The 17,713-nt window shown below is 45.2% G+C and overlaps 1 protein-coding gene, 1 long non-coding RNA gene and 2 pseudogenes across 2 annotated transcripts; 2 read left to right on the plus strand and 2 right to left on the minus strand.

The window, feature by feature from the left end:
* Positions 1 to 1,406: 1,406 nt before the first annotated feature.
* LOC119309801 lies at positions 1,407 to 2,316 on the minus strand. Its single transcript, XM_037585717.1, has 3 exons — positions 2,125 to 2,316; positions 2,026 to 2,029; positions 1,407 to 1,936 (listed from the first exon to the last, which is right to left on the minus strand). Exons 1-3 carry the CDS (start codon positions 2,314 to 2,316, stop codon positions 1,407 to 1,409), a joined length of 726 nt encoding a protein of 241 aa, XP_037441614.1.
* A 25-nt stretch (positions 2,317 to 2,341) lies between these two features.
* Positions 2,342 to 4,004, minus strand: LOC119309802 (annotated as a pseudogene).
* Positions 4,005 to 6,764: 2,760 nt separating this feature from the next.
* Positions 6,765 to 6,862, plus strand: LOC119313382 (annotated as a pseudogene).
* An 8,141-nt stretch (positions 6,863 to 15,003) lies between these two features.
* Positions 15,004 to 16,620, plus strand: LOC119305829. The gene is made up of 2 exons (XR_005148782.1): positions 15,004 to 15,049; positions 16,329 to 16,620. It is a non-coding gene; the product is annotated as an uncharacterized LOC119305829 (long non-coding RNA).
* Positions 16,621 to 17,713: the final 1,093 nt, after the last annotated feature.

The raw sequence follows: 17,713 nt of genomic DNA on the forward strand, positions 1-17,713 counted from the left end.
GAAGAGTGCCACCATCGGCACGCCATAAACGCGCACGGGGGTCGCCGCCGCGGCGGCCTTGGTCCTGAACTGAAGATCGCGTGGATAGCTGCCTGCACAGGTACTCCCTGAAGTCCGGGCGCCGCCTCGTACTCATCCGGCCTCCGCGTCACGGCAGCCGCGTCGTGCTTGCCCATGGCCTTCTGCACCATCCCCGCCAGTTGATCCTACTTCATCCATTCAAAATTACTTGTCGCAAAAATGGATGTATCTAAACGTATTTTAGTTTTAGATACATCTATTTTCGAGACAAGTAATTCCAAACGAAGAGAGTAGTTACTAGTCACAACAGTCGGGTGTAGGCCGTTCTGCTAGGCGGCGGCCAATGTGTAGAATTGTAGACGCCTAGATGGATACTTCTCTCTTCTCTATAGTGTAGTCTGAATGTGTAGTTCTTTGTAGACATCATCTTCTCTTCTGAATTTGTAGTAATCTAAATTTGTAGTTCTGTAGTCATCTGCAGTTTTGTTCTTGCTTGTTATAGATAATCTTGTATAGCAGGTTAATCAGTTAGGTTCTACTATCTAGCAACTAACAACTACTCCCTCCGTTCCAAAATGGATGGCCCAACTTTATACTTAGTATAAAGTTGGGTCATCCATTTTGGAACGGAGGGAGTAGCAAATTTAGATGTTGAAATCCTTATTTTTTGGGATATATTTGACTTTTATTTCAAAACGCTATGTCGAATATAGCACGCTATAACTTGCATAGCATTTGAAGAAGGGCCACGCTATTTTAAATAGCACACTATTTAAAACATTGATTTTATATAAGCAGGAACTACTTTACTGTTTATTCTACGAATACATAATGATGTAGTAGAATGGCTGGCTCCAAAACGTTCTGTTTGCACTACCGATTTACCCTGATACAATTTAGATACAGTGTTGCAGCTTAAATATTTTGGTTCAGCTCGGCTAGACTCAGCTAATCATTGTATCCACTTTGCGCTGCCATCTTTGGCAGTTGTACATTTTGCCTGTATACATCGGATTGAAAACCACAATGTTGACTGTTGGGTTAAGCAACGTATTTCAGCTTGGTTGACAAATACTCGCTGTCACCGTATTTTTGTCTCGGTTAAGCAACGTTGGGTTTTTTTACTTAGCTTTGCGCACCTATCCAAATTTAAGTTATTTCTAGTGATAATAATAATTCCAGATGTCGATTTCCATCCATTAAAAAAGATACTCTTTGACAGGACATAACCGAGTAGTAAATCAAACAACTTTATTCCAAAATATAAAGATACGAGTACATGAAATCTACAGCCGTCTGCAAGAAAATAAAAATACAGAGTAGATGAAATGCAGAATACTTTTCCAGGTGTCGATTTCCATCCATCAAACAGACGCTCCGCCGCATCACATCAAAAGGCTCTCGTCTCCCACATCCTTGATCATATCTTGTCTCTCACGTCTGGGAACAGCTGTCCAGACAAGTTTCACCTCCACAAGTGCGGAGCCTAATTTATAATGCATCAACTCAGTTGATCGTCCTAAAGGTGCGATGATGTTTTTATCAAAAACATCACCAACGCTACGACCGGTGACAAGGAGCACCAACTTTCTACCAAGTGGGACAGCTACAATGCGACGACTCAAGGGAACGGTCCCTCCTGCCTCAATCTCTGCTGCTGCTTCACCACCGCTGTTGTAAAGATCCATACTATACTCATAATTCTTGGTAGTCCAGGCAGCAACTCTTGAGACACTACACGGTCCCTTCAAGATATTGACTTCAATGGCAGCTTCAATGGGATATACAACATACGCACATCTCACTTCCACCCTACTCAGATAGCTATTTAGACTCACACCCATGGTCTGCTTATCATTAGGGAGGCGGGCCCTGTTGAAACCGATCACACCTTTGCTGAAATCTTCAACCTCACCTCCATCACGTACTATGTTAAATTCATCTCAAAATATATTCTGTCCTCCGGAACAAGCCCTCGGCATGGATCCATCAAAGTTAACTTGCCGTCCTGCAGAAAGAAAATTCAACCAAAATAATCTTTCCATGTGTTTTGGAGCCATACAAAAGCATAGGAAAAGATTGGAGGCACAAATAAATACATACCGCCGAGGTGATGAGTTGGGGATCATCCCTTTCACGCCTGAAGAGATAAACACATCTATAGTCGACCTGGTCTCTTGCTACAACGGTACCAAAAACTTTTATCGGGAAGCCAACTTCCGATTCTTTTACCTTCAAGGTTATGACATTTACACATGATCCTACGACCGAGTCACGTATTGGTGAAGGTATCATGTTAAGCTGCGGACCACGGCAAAAATCAGCTGTGGATAGAGGCCACAATCACAAATCAAAACCAACATGTATGCACATCAAATGGGTACCTAAACAAGATTAACGAATAAAAAAATAATGAAAAATACTCACACTCTTTGTCAAGGTCAAAGAAGGCTAGGTTGAATATGTCGAATCGGGTACGGGTGTAAGCGTTGACCTTAGGGTCATATCCCGTAAACTCTTGACATCGAACTATGTCAAGAGCCTGCAAAGCCTTTTCCTTGAATTCGAGCTCTTGAATTAAACATGGGGTCTCACTGCATGGCAACTCCTGCTTGTCCACAACACGAGGGTAAGATTTTGTTCAAGATGACCATAGGATTTTGTTACTAATGTCACAATGAAACAAGTTGTAAGAAAATGACTCTATGGTGGTAAAATTGCATTGCGTCAAAAGAGTGGATCGATCAAGGAACATACCTTGTCGCTCGAACATGTTGTGGAATCTTGCAATCGCTTTGCTATCGTTTCTCCATCTAATTGCGGAGGAAAGACACTCTTGATGTTGAAGATATTACAAATTTCACACGGAGATTTCCCCTTTATCTTACTAGCAATAGTCTGGCTGGATAGGTCAATCAGTCCTCTTATTTGAAGATATTCCGAAGCCTGCAAGTAGTAATGCAAAGCTTAAAGAAATGAAAGAGATATAGCATTTTTTTTCTAAGGAGTTGATTGAGCTCTAAGATGATTCTCATTCGAATGAGCAACACTATCTATTGCTATATGGGCATGATTCGTATGATATATAACACTAGTGGCGGAGCCAGGAACCTACAATGCCTTGGAGCAAAATCTTACATATCCTTGGTTTCATACCGGGATGATGTAGCAAATCGATTTATAATCTTTAACACCAGATTGATATCCAACACTTTTAGTGTTTGTTTGTGGTGACATAAGTTCCTCTCTACTATTCTTGAATGAACATTTAGAATTCTCACGAATAAACTCGATGTGAATTAGGTGTAAATCCACTTTAGGCAAAATCTCATAAAACAAAAAAGATATTCAATTGATATAATATCAACTAATGATAGAAAATTGAGGGCATACTTAAGTTGATGAATTTGTTTGTTTCATATACATACAATATGTACATTCTGTGTATGTATGTTGTATTATATAGGAATTTCACTATAGAAAATTTGATAGGAATTGAGTTGTTATTATGGTTAGACAACACGGTTCATTAATAAACCATGGATTTGATTTAGAAAAATCATACCCAAGCCGGTTCTATCAATTGATTGAGGTATAACTTTTCTTAGATATAGTATATGTTTTGGGAAAGTATGCATGTACGTACTCACCAGGATGAGTTCGAAGAGGGCCTCGTGGCTGAAACCAGCGATGAACTCCGCATCCCAGTGGCTCAAGTCGTGGGATCCGGAGGCGTGCATCTTGGAGTAGTCTATCACCTTGGAGAGTGTGTCGCCTCGGACGGAGAGGCGGATGAGGCAGTACTTGATTTCGTCGCCGCCGGCGTCGGAAGGGATGATGTGGTCCTCGGAGTCGTACTTCATCATTATTTTGATTTTCCTGCCGCACTGGGCCTCTGCCTCGGACTCTGACAGCACGAAGTCCACGCCGTCCTCGCTCCGCAACATCACCATCTTCTTCTTTTCCTCCCCCTCCGCCACCATGGGAGAAGCCACCATGCAGAATTGGTTGAGGAGGTCGAGGCGGGGCGGCGGGAGGCGGCGCCGGCGGCCGCCCTGCTTTTTTACGAGGACGAGGCCGGTTGTAAATCTCGACTGAAGCAAACCCTGAACTCGCTGATCCGGGTCGTTTGAGAGGTTGTATCTTTTTTTAATTACTCCTACTATTCTGCAGTCTGCAAGAGGGAAAGGCTGGCGGAAATAGATCTCCCGGCGGTGTCAGACGCGATCTCCTTCCGGAGTTAGATTCCAACCGAAACTGAGGTCGAGAGTCCACACAGAGCTCGGGATCGATCGAGAATCGGACGGAGAGGCGGAGGCAGAGCAGAAAAGGAGAGGGATTTCCCGCGTGGATGCATCGTTCGTGGGTCTACTAGCGCCCAACTGTCTTATGGCGTCCCTGGAGCAGGATCCTCGTCCTCGTCACCGGCAAATCCAAGGCCGCCGTAAGCCACCGCCCCTCCGCCTCTCTGTTCGCCGTGTCCCTCTCTGCTTTAGTTTCATATATATACAAAAATAAATAAATAAATTGGCAGGGGCTGTGCAAAGGCAGTTTGCAAAGATGACCATCTCACTGAATCATGTGCCCCACTGTCATGTTCTATTGGATTGTACAGTACAAGATTGGATTGCCAAGACTGCAATGTTTTGCAAGAATGGCTATGGCCGATTAATTAAATCCCGTTTCTTCTTAGCTAAAAGTGAAACATGTTTAATTTTTGTAATGCAATTGGTGGGCTTGCACAAAAGCTGCACGATGGTCATAACTAGATCTGCATTGATGTACTCGTTCTTGCTGTTTCCTTCGTTGGCGTCTCATGGCACAATTGGTGTTGCAGATGTATCAACTGGTTCATCAGCTAGCAGGGAGGGCTCACCCAGCCACCAAGACGATGCTTCTCAGACTGGCAAAAGAATAAAGAAGGACCTTCCAGAGGTAGGTCATGTAATGCTGATAACAGAATACATAATATATTACTCAAAGAGGCCAAATACCAAGAGAATGTCACCCTCTTGGTTGGCTGATCGAGTGCACAAGGAAAACCATTGACCCCATTTATGAGGAAAACCGCACCGAAAACCATACACTAACAGTAGTAGAAAGAAAATGGATGCCGAAGAAAAGGCGAAGACAAGCCAGCATACGCAGAAGTATCATCACCAACAGAAACACAAACAGATGTGGGGTGTTGACGAGGGGTCACAATACCAAGACTTTATGAGCCTGCTATCCCCATGGCGCGATACAGGAGCATTCGTAATGAACCAGTTCTGATCCCCATGGTGCAATATAGGAGCATCCACAGCCAACGAATTCCCATCCTCACACTGCGATACAAGAGCATTCACAATCAACGAGTTGTGAATCCCCACGGCACGATAAAGGAGCATCCACAATCAACGAGTGTCCATAGCATGACTGCAGGCCCGCGAGAGGGGGCAGGATATTGGAGGGATGCAAGCCTAGAGAGCGCATGCGCACATTACTCCACAAAGACCTTTTGTCTAGTTCATTTACTGCCACTTGCTAAATTAATAAGAGGAGAAATTTCAGGGATAGCAGATGGCTGGGCCAAGCAGATTGCTTTTCCCCGTGTCTCCTCTTTTTTCCCCATGCCTAGAAGATCAAGAGGAAGGTTAGGATATGGAGGAAACAGAGGGCAAGGGTTTCGTGTCATGGATTAGTGTCTCGTGAGGGTTTCTTGTGTAATCTTTCTCATTATGATTTGGAAATTTGAAGCTGACTTTTGCATTTTATCCAAAAATTCATGACATTCATATTTGAAGTCGTGATATCTCGCGCGTTTATCTTGCACTTGATACTTTTGCCTCTGCAATTCAAATCTTGAACTTCTCTACTTGTGCATGCATGATATCTGGCTTCATATATGCTCCTTTCTGCCAATGAAAGATGCTGCGCGTGCTGCTTGTGTTTCTCGCGCGTTTCGAAGTTCATGGAAGTGCCGCCCGTGTTAAATTAGATGTATCGTGACAGCCTAGCCGGGCCTTTCCTTGTAACCGAAGATAGATAGATAGGGATAGAGATGTTTAGTTTATATTCTCTGTTATCTCTTGTAACTAGATATCCATCTCTTCTCTCCCAAGTTTGTAATCTCAACCATCTGTACGCTATCTCTGGGAGTCGCGCCCCTGACTATAAACATGCAGGCGTCGCCCGTAGCGAGGGTACGACGTTTTCCACATGGTAATCAGAGCCTAACTCTTCCCATCTAGCGATCTCCTCCTCCCACCATCGAACCTCCTGCCATGGCCTCCTTGAGCACAGCCAACTCCATCCTCTCTGGCCAGATCACCGAACGCCTTACCAGAACCAATTATATCCTATGGCGTACCCAGATCACACCGCAGCTTCGAGGGGCTGGATTCTTCGGCTATGTGGACGGGAGCATGCCGGAGCCGGCCAAGGTCGTCGTCAGCAAGGACAAGGATGGCAAGGAGGAGACCATCCCCAACCCGATTCACTCGGTTTGGATCCGAGAGGATCAGCAGGTGCTTGGTTACGTTCTGAATAACCTCTCCAAAGAAGTGCTTGTGCAGGTGACTTCGATCGCCCACGCACACGAACTCTGGACAGCATTGGCGGGCATGTTCTCGTCCACATCGCTGTCTCGCGTCAACAACATCCGCGCGTCGCTCACGAACGCGCAGAAAGGACAGCAGTCGGTGGCTTCCTACTTCGCATACATGCGGGGTTTCACCGACGAACTCGCTGCAGCAGGCAAGCCCCTGCAGGATGATGAGTTGATCTCCTATATCCTTAATGGATTGGACATGGATTACCAACCGCTCGTCTCCGCCCTCGACGCCCGGATCGTTCCGGTCACCCTTGATGAGTTGTTCTCCATGATGAGCAATTTTAATCAAAGGGTGGCCCTCTTCCAAGGAGCAGGCGCAGGAGGCGACTTCAAATCCTCTGCAAACGCCGCCACCCGCGGCCATGGCGGGGGCTCACGCCATCGCGGTCCTCCCCGGAGCAGCAAGGGCAAGGGCGGCGGCGGAGGAACAACAGCGGCAGCAACGCTGCACGCAGCAGCGGCGCCCGGCCCTCCTTCCCCAACAACAGGGCCGGCGCAACGGCACCTCCTCCAGCAGCAGGTCCTGCCCCGACACAATCAGATGCCAAATTTGTGGAAAACCGGGGCACTCCACCAAGGACTGCTGGTACCGGTTTGATGAAGATGAGGATGACTCCTCCCAAGATGAGAAGGTGGCCGGAGCTGCTGATAGCTCCTATGGCGTCGACACCAACTGGTACGTCGACAGCGGCGCCACCAATCACATCACTGGCGAGCTGGAGAAGGTGACCATGCGAGAGAAATACCGTGGCAAGGATCACATCCACACTGCCAGTGGAGAAGGTATGAAAATTAGTCACATTGGTCATTCAGCTATTAAAACCCCTCATAGAAAAATCCATCTCCGAAGAATTTTGCATGTACCTAGTGCTTCTAAGAATCTTCTCTCCGTTCATCGCATCGCCATTGACAACCATGTCTTTCTTGAATTTCACCCCTTCTTCTTTTTGATCAAGGATCAGGCAACGAAGAAGGTGCTCTATCGAGGTAGATGCGTTCGCGGGCTTTATCTTTTGATTCCGGAGATTAGAAGATTGAATAAACAAGTTTTTAGTGCCACTAAAGTGTCTTCAACACGATGGCACGATCGATTAGGACATGCATCATTTTCTTTAGTTGAGAGATTGCTTAGGAAAAGTAAGCTCCCGTATGTTGGTGAGCGTGATGTTGAAACAATTTGTGATTCATGCCAAAAGGCAAAAAGTCATCAACTACCGTATCCAATTTCCACTAGTATTTCTACCAAGCCTTTGCAACTTATCTTTTCTGATGTATGGGGGCCTGTACCCTCTTCTGTTGGTAGACATACATATTACGTGAGTTTCATTGATGACTATAGCAAGTTCTCTTGGATCTATCTTCTCAAGGTACGATCCGATGTATTTCAAGTTTTTCTCAACTTTCAAGCTTTGGTTGAACAAAAATTTGATAGCAAAATCATTGCCCTCCAGTCTGACTGGGGAGGCGAATACGAAAAATTAAACTCTTTCTTTCAAAAACTTGGAATATCTATCATGTGTCCTGCCCTCATGCCATCAACAGAATGGGTCTGCTGAGCGTAAACACATGCACATTGTTGAAGTTGGCCTAGCACTCCTAGCTGGCGCCTCCATGCCTCTCAAATTCTGGGACGAGGCTTTTCTTGCTGCAGTACACATCATCAATATGCTACCTAGTCGTGTCATAAACAATGAAACTCCCATGGAAAGACTTCTCCACACAAAACCAGACTACTCAACTCTTCGCGTTTTTGGGTGTGCATGTTGGCCCAATCTTCGCCCCTACAACAACCGCAAGCTTATGTTTCGCTCTAAGCAATGCGTGTTCATTGGATATAGTGCTCAACATAAAGGTGTCAAGTGCCTTGATATTCCTACTGGTCGTGTGTATATCTCTCACGACGTTGTCTTCGATAAAACACAATTTCCATTCTCTAAGCTTCATCCAAATGCCGGTGCACTTCTTCGCCAAGAAATTCTCCTCTTACCACCAAGTCTCGTTGGTTTTGATCACGGGGGAAATAATTCTGATGATCAACTATTGGCTAATTCTCATAACCGTGTGCATGAGTTTTGTGATGATGCAGCTGAAAATTGTGAAGAAAACAGTGAAGAAATCATCCCAAACGCGTCACATTTTATGTGTCCAGCGCTGGGAGACAAATCCTCCTCGGGATCGGCACTACGGCAGTGCAGCAGCGGATCCTCCTCGGGATCGGTGGAACAGCAGGGCGACAGCGCGCTGGAATCTGCGTCGCCCGTCAGGCGCGGCGCCAGCGAATCCACACGCGGCATGCGGCGTCCCTCCATCGGCCTCGACACGGTCTCCGGCCCGCTCCAATCGAGTGAAGACACGCGGGCCATCGAGACTCGCTGGGCCACAAGCGGGCCCCGCCACTACATGCGGCGCCAGCGGCCAAGTCCTCCTCCAAGTGGGCGGGGGTCAGATGCGGATCCCAGCGCCGATCATGTCGTGTCGTCAGGCGCGCGGGCTGGTGGCGCGCGATCCGACGCGGATTCACTTGGGTCCAGGCCATCATTGCACCATGATGGATCGCTGATGGACCCGCAACACGGCGCAGGATTCTCTGCTCCACATGCAACGACGGTGGCGTCCTCTGGAGCAATTTCGGGAGCCACAGAAGATCCCGCCAGTTCGCCCGCTGGTGACACAGGCGTGCCAGCAGGATCTGCTTCGGGATCGCCTTCTGCACATGCGTCAGCAGGATCTTCTACAGCCATTATTCCTCCGCACACACGTCTCCAAAAAGGGGTAACTAAGCCTACCAATTATAAACAAGTTGTTAAGTTTGGTTTAGCATGCTCCACAGGTGAACCTGCTACTGTTGATGAGGCACTCGGTGATCCACGATGGAAGAAGGCCATGGAAGAGGAGTACATGGCTCTCCGAAAAAATAAAACATGGCATCTTGTTCCCCCACGGCGAGATAAAAACTTAATTGATTGCAAGTGGGTCTTCAGAATCAAAAGGAGATCTGATGGAACCATAGACCGCTACAAAGCCAGACTTGTTGCGAAGGGCTTTAAACAGCGATATGGCATTGACTACGAGGACACGTTTAGTCCCATTGTTAAAGCCGCCACTATTCGCCTTGTATTATCTATTGCTGTTTCCAGGGGATGGAGCCTTAGACAGCTAGATGTACAGAACGCGTTCCTTCATGGTGTTCTGGAAGAGGAAGTATACATGAAGCAACCTCCTGGGTTCGAAAGTAAAACCAAACCATCCTATGTGTGCAAGCTTGACAAAGCTCTATATGGACTGAAACAAGCTCCCAGGGCATGGTACTCACGACTCAGTCAGAAACTACAAGCACTTGGTTTTGCTCCTTCAAAGTCTGACACATCCTTATTTATTTACAATAAGTCAAACACCTCTATATTTGTTCTTATTTATGTGGATGATATAATTGTCACGAGTTCATCTGATGAAGCTGTGTCAGGATTATTAAAGGACTTGAGTGTTGAGTTTGCCCTTAAAGATCTGGGAGACCTACACTTCTTCTTGGGGATTGAAGTCAAGAAACATGGAGACAGTCTTCATCTCTCTCAGGAAAAATATGCTGCTGATCTGGTAAGGAGAGTTGGGTTGCAAGGATATAAGCCTTCACGAAAAATTGTCACTTGCCGAAGGAATATCTTTGAGTCAGAAAGACAGTACCAGATACAGAAGTTTAGTGGGAGCACTTCAGTACTTGACATTAACAAGGCCTGGCATTTCTTTTGCTGTTAACAAAGTTTGTCAGTTCCTTCATGCTCCTACCAACACTCATTGGACTGCTGCGAAACGCATAGTGAGATATGTGAAAAATACTATGAATCTTGGTCTTACTTTCAACAAGTCCTCCTCCACTCTTGTTAGTGCTTTTTCTGACTCTGACTGGGCAGGATGTCTAGATGACAGACGCTCTACTGGTGGTTTTGCGATATTCTTTGGGCCAAATCTGATATCCTGGTGTGCAAAGAAACAAGCCACTGTGTCAAGGTCAAGTACAGAAGCTGAGTATAAAGCACTAGCAAATGCCACAACAGAGATCATTTGGGTTTAGTCCATGTTGAGAGAGCTTGGTGTGAAACACACACAAGTCCCATGTCTATGGTGTGATAACCTTGGTGCCACCTATTTATCTGCTAACCCAGTGTTTCATGCCAGGACAAAACACATTGAAATAGACTTCCACTTTGTCAGAGAAAGGGTGGCTAACAAGCAGTTGGAAATCCGCTTTGTGCATTCACGAGATCAGGTTGCAGATGGTTTCACAAAGGCATTGCCTACAAGGAATCTTGAGGAATTCAAGCGTAATCTCAACTTGACCAAGTTGTGATTAAGGGAGGGTGTTAAACGAGATGTATCGTGACAGCCTAGCCGGGCCTTTCCTTGTAACCGAAGATAGATAGATAGGGATAGAGATGTTTAGTTTATATTCTCTGTTATCTGAGTAAATTGCAAAAAACCACCACAATTGGGGACCCTAATTCAGAAAACTACCGCCTTTCGTTTTTTTTCAAAAAACCACCAACATTGTGCTGACACTTTTCAGAAAACACTGATAGATTGATTAGAAAGTTTTAAGTGGAAATCTGATGACTGGGACCCGCTGTCAGGTGCCACTTGTCTCAGGGCAAGACGGCAGCCGTCACGCGCCGTTAGAACATTTGGCAAAAAAATATTGCTCCTTCTTCTACCTACCGTCGTCGCCGCCGCCACGAGAGCTCAGCACGCGCACCGCCGCCGTAGAGCGCGCCCTCTACATCGCCGACGAACCACCGCGCCGGGGTCCTATTTCTCCTTCCCCGCGGCTCCCGCCCGTGCAGATCCGCGCTAGCACCCTCCGCGTGGATGCCAGCGCTTATGCCGGCTCGGCAGACCGCAGACCACCTGGTCCACCTCGTCACCGGCGCGAATCCTCCAGCGCCGGCCCCCGGCGCCGCCACCTCCAGCTCCCCCCGCACGCTTTCCATCCTCCTTCTGCCGTGACGTGCTCCATGACACGCTCGCCGCCGGCTGCGGACCGAGCTGCGCGCCCGGACAGCAGCCTCTCCAGCCGCGCTCGCCGCCCGGGGATGGAACGAGACGCGCGCGCCGGACAGACTGCCGCGGACCGAGCCGCGCGCCACCACCTCCAGCTCCTCCCCACGCGCTTGCCCTCCTCCTCCCGTCTCCTGCTACAGGCCATGCTCACTGCCCACCGCGGACCACCAAGCTGGAGCAGTTGATTCTCCCGACCACATCGGACACTATTCTACTCGATTGGTGGCTTGGCCACGTTGGAGCGGGAACGCATCTCGCTCCTGGTTGCTACATGCTCAGTTCGGGAGAGGCGGAGAGCTGCAGGCCGCTCCAGCAATGGCAGCATCCTGCCAAGTGCACATTGTGCACACAAGATGTTCGAGAGAATGCGAAAGAGAGAGAAGAGTGTGTGTGCACATTGACAGGTGGGGCCTACGCCCAGTTTAACGGCCCAGTCAAACAAGGTCAAGTTTTGTTGCCAGGTCCGCACTGACAGCGGGCCCCATCTGTCAGATCCGGCGTCAATACACATTTAGTGACCAATCAGTGTTTTCTGAAAATTGTCAACACAATGTTGGCGGTTTTTTGAAAAAAAACCCCGAAAGGTAGTGGTTTTTTGAATTAGGGTCCCAATTATGGTGGTTTTTTGTAATTTACTCCTGTTATCTCTTGTAACTAGATATCCATCTCTTCTCTCCCAAGTTTGTAATCTCAACCATCTGTACGCTATCTTTGGGAGTCGCGCCCCTGACTATAAACATGCAGGCGTCGCCCGTAGCGAGGGTACGACGTTTCCCACAGTCCAAACCTGAGCTTTCGTATGGAAACAGTGGGCTACAATGTAAATGCACGTGGAGAGAGTAAACTAACAAGAGATTACAACAGCAGAGTTGGCCGTATTCTGAGAAGCCACTCGGGCGTCGGTGTGAAGACACTCCACCTTGAATTCTATGGTCCATATGATGGCGACACCAATTCTTGTCTAGATAGTTGCCTCCAGACTGCCATTGCACCGGGGATAGAAGGACTCTCCCTTCGACTGTTATCTGATGGGTGTCGGAACTCCGTACGTGATCTAACATTTGTAGGTTGTGCCTTCCACCCCACCGTAGGCTTCGGTTGCATGAGAAGCCTGACGAATCTGTCTCTGAGTTTTGTGCATATCACGGGGGATGAGTTGGGGTTCCTTTCAGGTTCTTTTGGTTTGGAGCTATTGGAACTCAGCTGCTGCCGTGAGATAATTTCCTTGAAGGTACCTTGCTTGCAGCGTCTCAGGTTTCTGAGAGTGTCCCATTGTGACATGCTGCAAGTGATAGAAAGCAAAGCTCCAAATATCTCCAGTTTTCACTTTCATGGTGATCAACAAGTACAACTATTACTCGAAGAATCATTGCAATTGAAGAAAATATTCATATCACATTCATGTGTTCTCAGTTATGCTTGTTCCATGCTTCCGTCCACCATGCCAAATCTTGAAAATCTTACTATATATTCGGTGCTTGATGAGGTATATACTCTACAACTTTTAGGTGTATGCATATGACTGCAGGTAGTTATTATATAGCAATGGGGTTTAATCTTAGACATTTTTATGCAAGGTGGATAGTCCGCCAATGCTGCCAAGAAAATTCCTCCACCTCAAATATTTGAATATTAAAATATGGAGATGTACCTTTCCTCTGGCCTGTGATATTCTCCTGTTCATTTCTTTCCTTGATGCATGTCCTTGCTTGGAGACCTTCGACCTAAATGTAAGCACCTGTTCGCCCTACTGCAATATTTATTAGTGACTACTCCCTCTGTATCAAAATATAAGGCGTTATGCGTTTTTTGACACTAAAAACGCCTTAACGCCTTATATTTTGATACAGATGGAGTATCATTTAGAGCTATGAATTTAAGTATGTTGGCTTTTCATCTACAGGCACCAAGGTGGAGACAAGATCACGATGATTCGATCGTTGAAGATCCCTCACATTTGGGGAGGATTCCAGGACGCTATGACAATCTGAGGCGCGTGAAGATCACCAATTTTTGCGCCACAAACCTCTTGGTTCAGCTCACATGTCATATTCTGGAGCATACACCATCGCTCGAGTGCCTCACACTGGACATAACTGATGGCTGGCCAAAGTGTTTCGATAAAAGAATTGGCAAATGCTACGTGAGCAGGGCTACTCTTGTGGAAGCCCCTAAAACGCTCGAGGCTATCCGGACTTGCATCGAGGGAAAAGTTCCCTCCACAGTCGAGTTAAATGTTCTGAAGCCGTGCAACCGATGCCATGATGTTGACTATTAGGTGTCAAGCTATCGTGATTACGGAATGAACAGTTATACTGTATAATTTTTAGATGGATTTTCCTTTGCAAAAATGTTGTTCAGAGCCATGGTCTGAAAAACGTCTCTCTTGTGCTTTGCTCAATCTGTCCATTTTGGTAGCCCTATAGTATCAAACCTCTCTGTCTTGTTTGTTCCTTTTCCAGCGGAGCTCTAGGCTTTTATTTGAGCCCAAACATAGTGGCTAAATAGAGTTAGTAGTATCCCTAAATAGTGTTCAGTAATGAGATTACGACCCTATGAAAATGAAAAGGTCGGCCCAGATGGCTACAGAGGCCTGTTTCTTGGTCCTGCTTGCCTCGATTCAGCAGCAATTCAGCAACCAGTCTTATGTATAGCCAGGCTTATGATTAATATTCCCTGGTTAATTTTCATGTCTTTCTTGTTCGGGGTTATGGATCAGGAACATAGGATTCAATCCAAGCATGAGCACTATGGTTGCATTGTGATTTGTGGATCTTCTATTCTATGGAGGAAACTTTGCACTTGAGACTACTGTGGAGTCCATGCATTTGAGACTTGGTGTGGTTGAGCTCGTGGTGGAGTCGATGCACTTGGTACTTAGCGTGGTTGTGGACTTGTGGTGATCTTGAGCTTGATGCATTTTTTTGGAGCTTGATGCATTAGCTGCGGAGAAACTTTTTAGTTGGATTGGATCCTAATCATCATGGAGCAGAAGTGCCCAAAATACAGTATAACTGAACTGATGCTCCCTAGGCGAGGGAGATACCATCGACATGCCATCTGGGATAGGGGAGTTGAGAATATGCCCGAATGGCGTGGAAATCGGTTTGATGTTAACTTTTCTCCAGATGTTGGTAGCGGCGGGGCAGCGAATGGGAAGGTGGAGGCGGTCTTCGTCATCATGTGCACAACATGGGCACAATGCATTGGGTAGTCTATTTTACGCAATGGTCATTACGAGTCGTGGCATTGGTTAGTCTATTACGCAATGAAGCTTGATCCCATTACGAGTCGTGGCATTTGATTTTTTTAACTGATATGTTTTTATTTTGACAGCCTGCCGCCCGGATTCTTGGGATCCAGTTGTCACGCCTAATTTCGGTAATGTACACAGACTTTTTGGCCTCTAGACCTTATTTCTTAAGTGAATGGATACTGGTGTGGATCCTTTCTGAATGGATACTGGTGTGGATCCTTTCTGAATGGATACTGGTGTGGATGTGTCTTTCTGAATGAATGTGCACTTTTAATTAATTTCCTTCTGAATAGAGACTACAGTCATCTGAATGGCTGATCAGCTTTCGGTTTGTGAAACGGAATTCGGTTCTTGCTGTGGCTATGTTTTGTCCAGAATGCTAGATGCAAGCCCACGTGGTTAGAGCATGTCTAGCCATTCCCTCAAATCTTTATAACAAGAGGCAAATTGTGTCCTGAATTTTTCTGTGAGCGACCCATTTGCCTTCACCAGCCGGGTGTTGGGGACGTGTTCTTGTTGGTCAGTATCGATCATTGGTGTTTTACCTTGACACTTGTTTTGGTCCTGACCTGTTTTGCTCTGCTTTTGAAATACTTGCGAGCTGATCCGCCCCGTGGTCTCTGCTTCATTCTGTGTATTAAGTGGTCTTCTTGATATTTATCAATCGTTATGCCTCATATCACCACTTTTTGAGCTGGAGAATTGATTCGTTATACCGTATCATAATAAATGATATGCTACTATATTATAGTACTAACACTTGGATTAGTGAGAGAGAGAGAAACGTACATATTTCTGTGAGATCTCTGTGATGAGTAGTCGGATCACTACTACATGTTTCTGTGACATAGTACAACAGTGTACATGATGCAATCAAAATGAACATGCTCTCACAGGAACATGCATTCCGGAGTGTACAGGATAGGATGGCCTTGTGCTATCTACTCCCTCTGTTCTCAACTTAGATATGTTCTTATTTTGATAGAATCCTGCCGCTTGGATATCTTCTTATTTTAAGAGTAAATTTATTCCAGGGCCAAAGACTTGTACATGTTCAGTTTAGTACTGTATTGAACTAGTTTTGCTTTGACAATTGTGGTTGGCTGATGTATCTCTGCTGCTAACTCTGCTTATCTGCAAGTAGAAGTAGTAGTAGTAGTTTCTGTGGTACTACTGTATGTATCTCTGCATTTGTATTTTATTATCTGCAAGTAGTAGGTCTTGTTTTACATGTATTATGCTTAGTTGATTACTATGTTCCGGCGATACTTGACGAAATCTACTATTATGCTTTCATATGTATTACTCCCTCTTTAAATAGAACTAATGTTCATCTAGCAAAGCTATTTGCTGTAACAGTTTTTCTCAAGGCACTCTAATATTCATCTCTTTTTGTTTCATTAGGTTCTCAAGCACCAAAAGAAGGCACAATAAACAAGCCGAATGGATAAATTTCTCCCAGGTTCTCAATGCTAGATGACCATGACACCAAGAGATGGATACATTTGTTTGCATTATCTTTGTTGCAAAATGATGTTGTGGCTGTGATGAACTGTTTGCTGTGAAAGATTATGTTGTTATGATAAATTATGAATGCTGGGATTTGGGATTCAAAGTCATGCTGTTATGATAAATTATGTTGTTGCCGTGATGAGATATTGCTTTCAAGTCATGCAAAATTATGTTGTTGGGAAAACTGCTGCTAAATTATGAGATGTTGATTTCAAGTCATTTTTTCAGGTAATTCTGTAGCAAGGATATAAGGGGAGTTTGTTACATTGTAAAGATTGGATTTTTAAATGTTTTACATCATGTTATGTCAACATGACAAACCCTTTCTACCAAATAGAAATTTTAAACAAAGAGGATTGTGAAAGTAAGGGTTTTGAGGATTCAAGGGGTTTTGAGGGGATTGGGTGGAAGAGGGGAATTCACCAAATCCCCTGAAATCCCCCCCCTCCCAAAACCTCTACAATCCCCTCCTATAAAATGAGGCCTAAAGGGTAATAGGGACATTTCATAGTTCATACCCACTTCCGTATGTGTATATGCCATACATCGTAGAGGACCTAGTACTGGGCCGGCCCACTAACATGAACCGATATAAGGAGGCGCAAAAGTAACGATGGCACGCGCTCCATGTGCTCTGAAGTTAATTGGAGCTGCTAGCCACTTGATCGGCCAGCTCCATGTGCTCTGAAGGCAGCGCAGGTTTTTTATGTACACATTCAGAAGCGGCCTTTTTTGTTTAGAAACAACGTTTACAAAATTCCGCATTTCAATGAATTCTTTTGATATTTTTTTAAATACCGAATATTTTTTAGGCTATGTGAACAATTTTTAAAACAGAAAAGTTTTCCGGAACTACAAAAAAAATTGAGAAGACGGACATTTTATGAAATCTACGAACTTTTTTAATACATAAACATTTTCTAAATCTGTGAACAATAATTAATAAGAGAACATTCTTTTGAGAACACAAATAATATTTCAAAAACTAGAGCGCATTTTAAAATTCTGAAATCATTTATAAAAAATAGGGAAATAGAAATTATGATTTTTTTTAAAAAATTGTTCACATGAGAAAATTTTGAAATGCTGAAATTTTATGAAAACACGAACGAATTTTGAAATTCTAAACATTTTTTAAAAGAGTGAAGGAAATACCGGTGCTTGAACGCTCAGATGGGTCAGCCCATCCTATGATTGTGTCTACGATTGCCTAACTATTTGCTGTGACGTGCGGCAAATAGGAAATTCCATACTTTCGGGGCGTAGCGTCAATTAGA

This window comes from Triticum dicoccoides, chromosome 5B (assembly GCF_002162155.2).
Source record: "Triticum dicoccoides isolate Atlit2015 ecotype Zavitan chromosome 5B, WEW_v2.0, whole genome shotgun sequence".
Lineage (NCBI taxonomy): Eukaryota > Viridiplantae > Streptophyta > Magnoliopsida > Poales > Poaceae > Triticum > Triticum dicoccoides.

Excerpts from the sequence above, each read along its gene's own strand:
- LOC119309801 (XM_037585717.1), bottom strand. The coding sequence starts at position 2,316 with ATGATACCTTCACCAATACGTGACTCGGTCGTAGGATCATGTGTAAAT.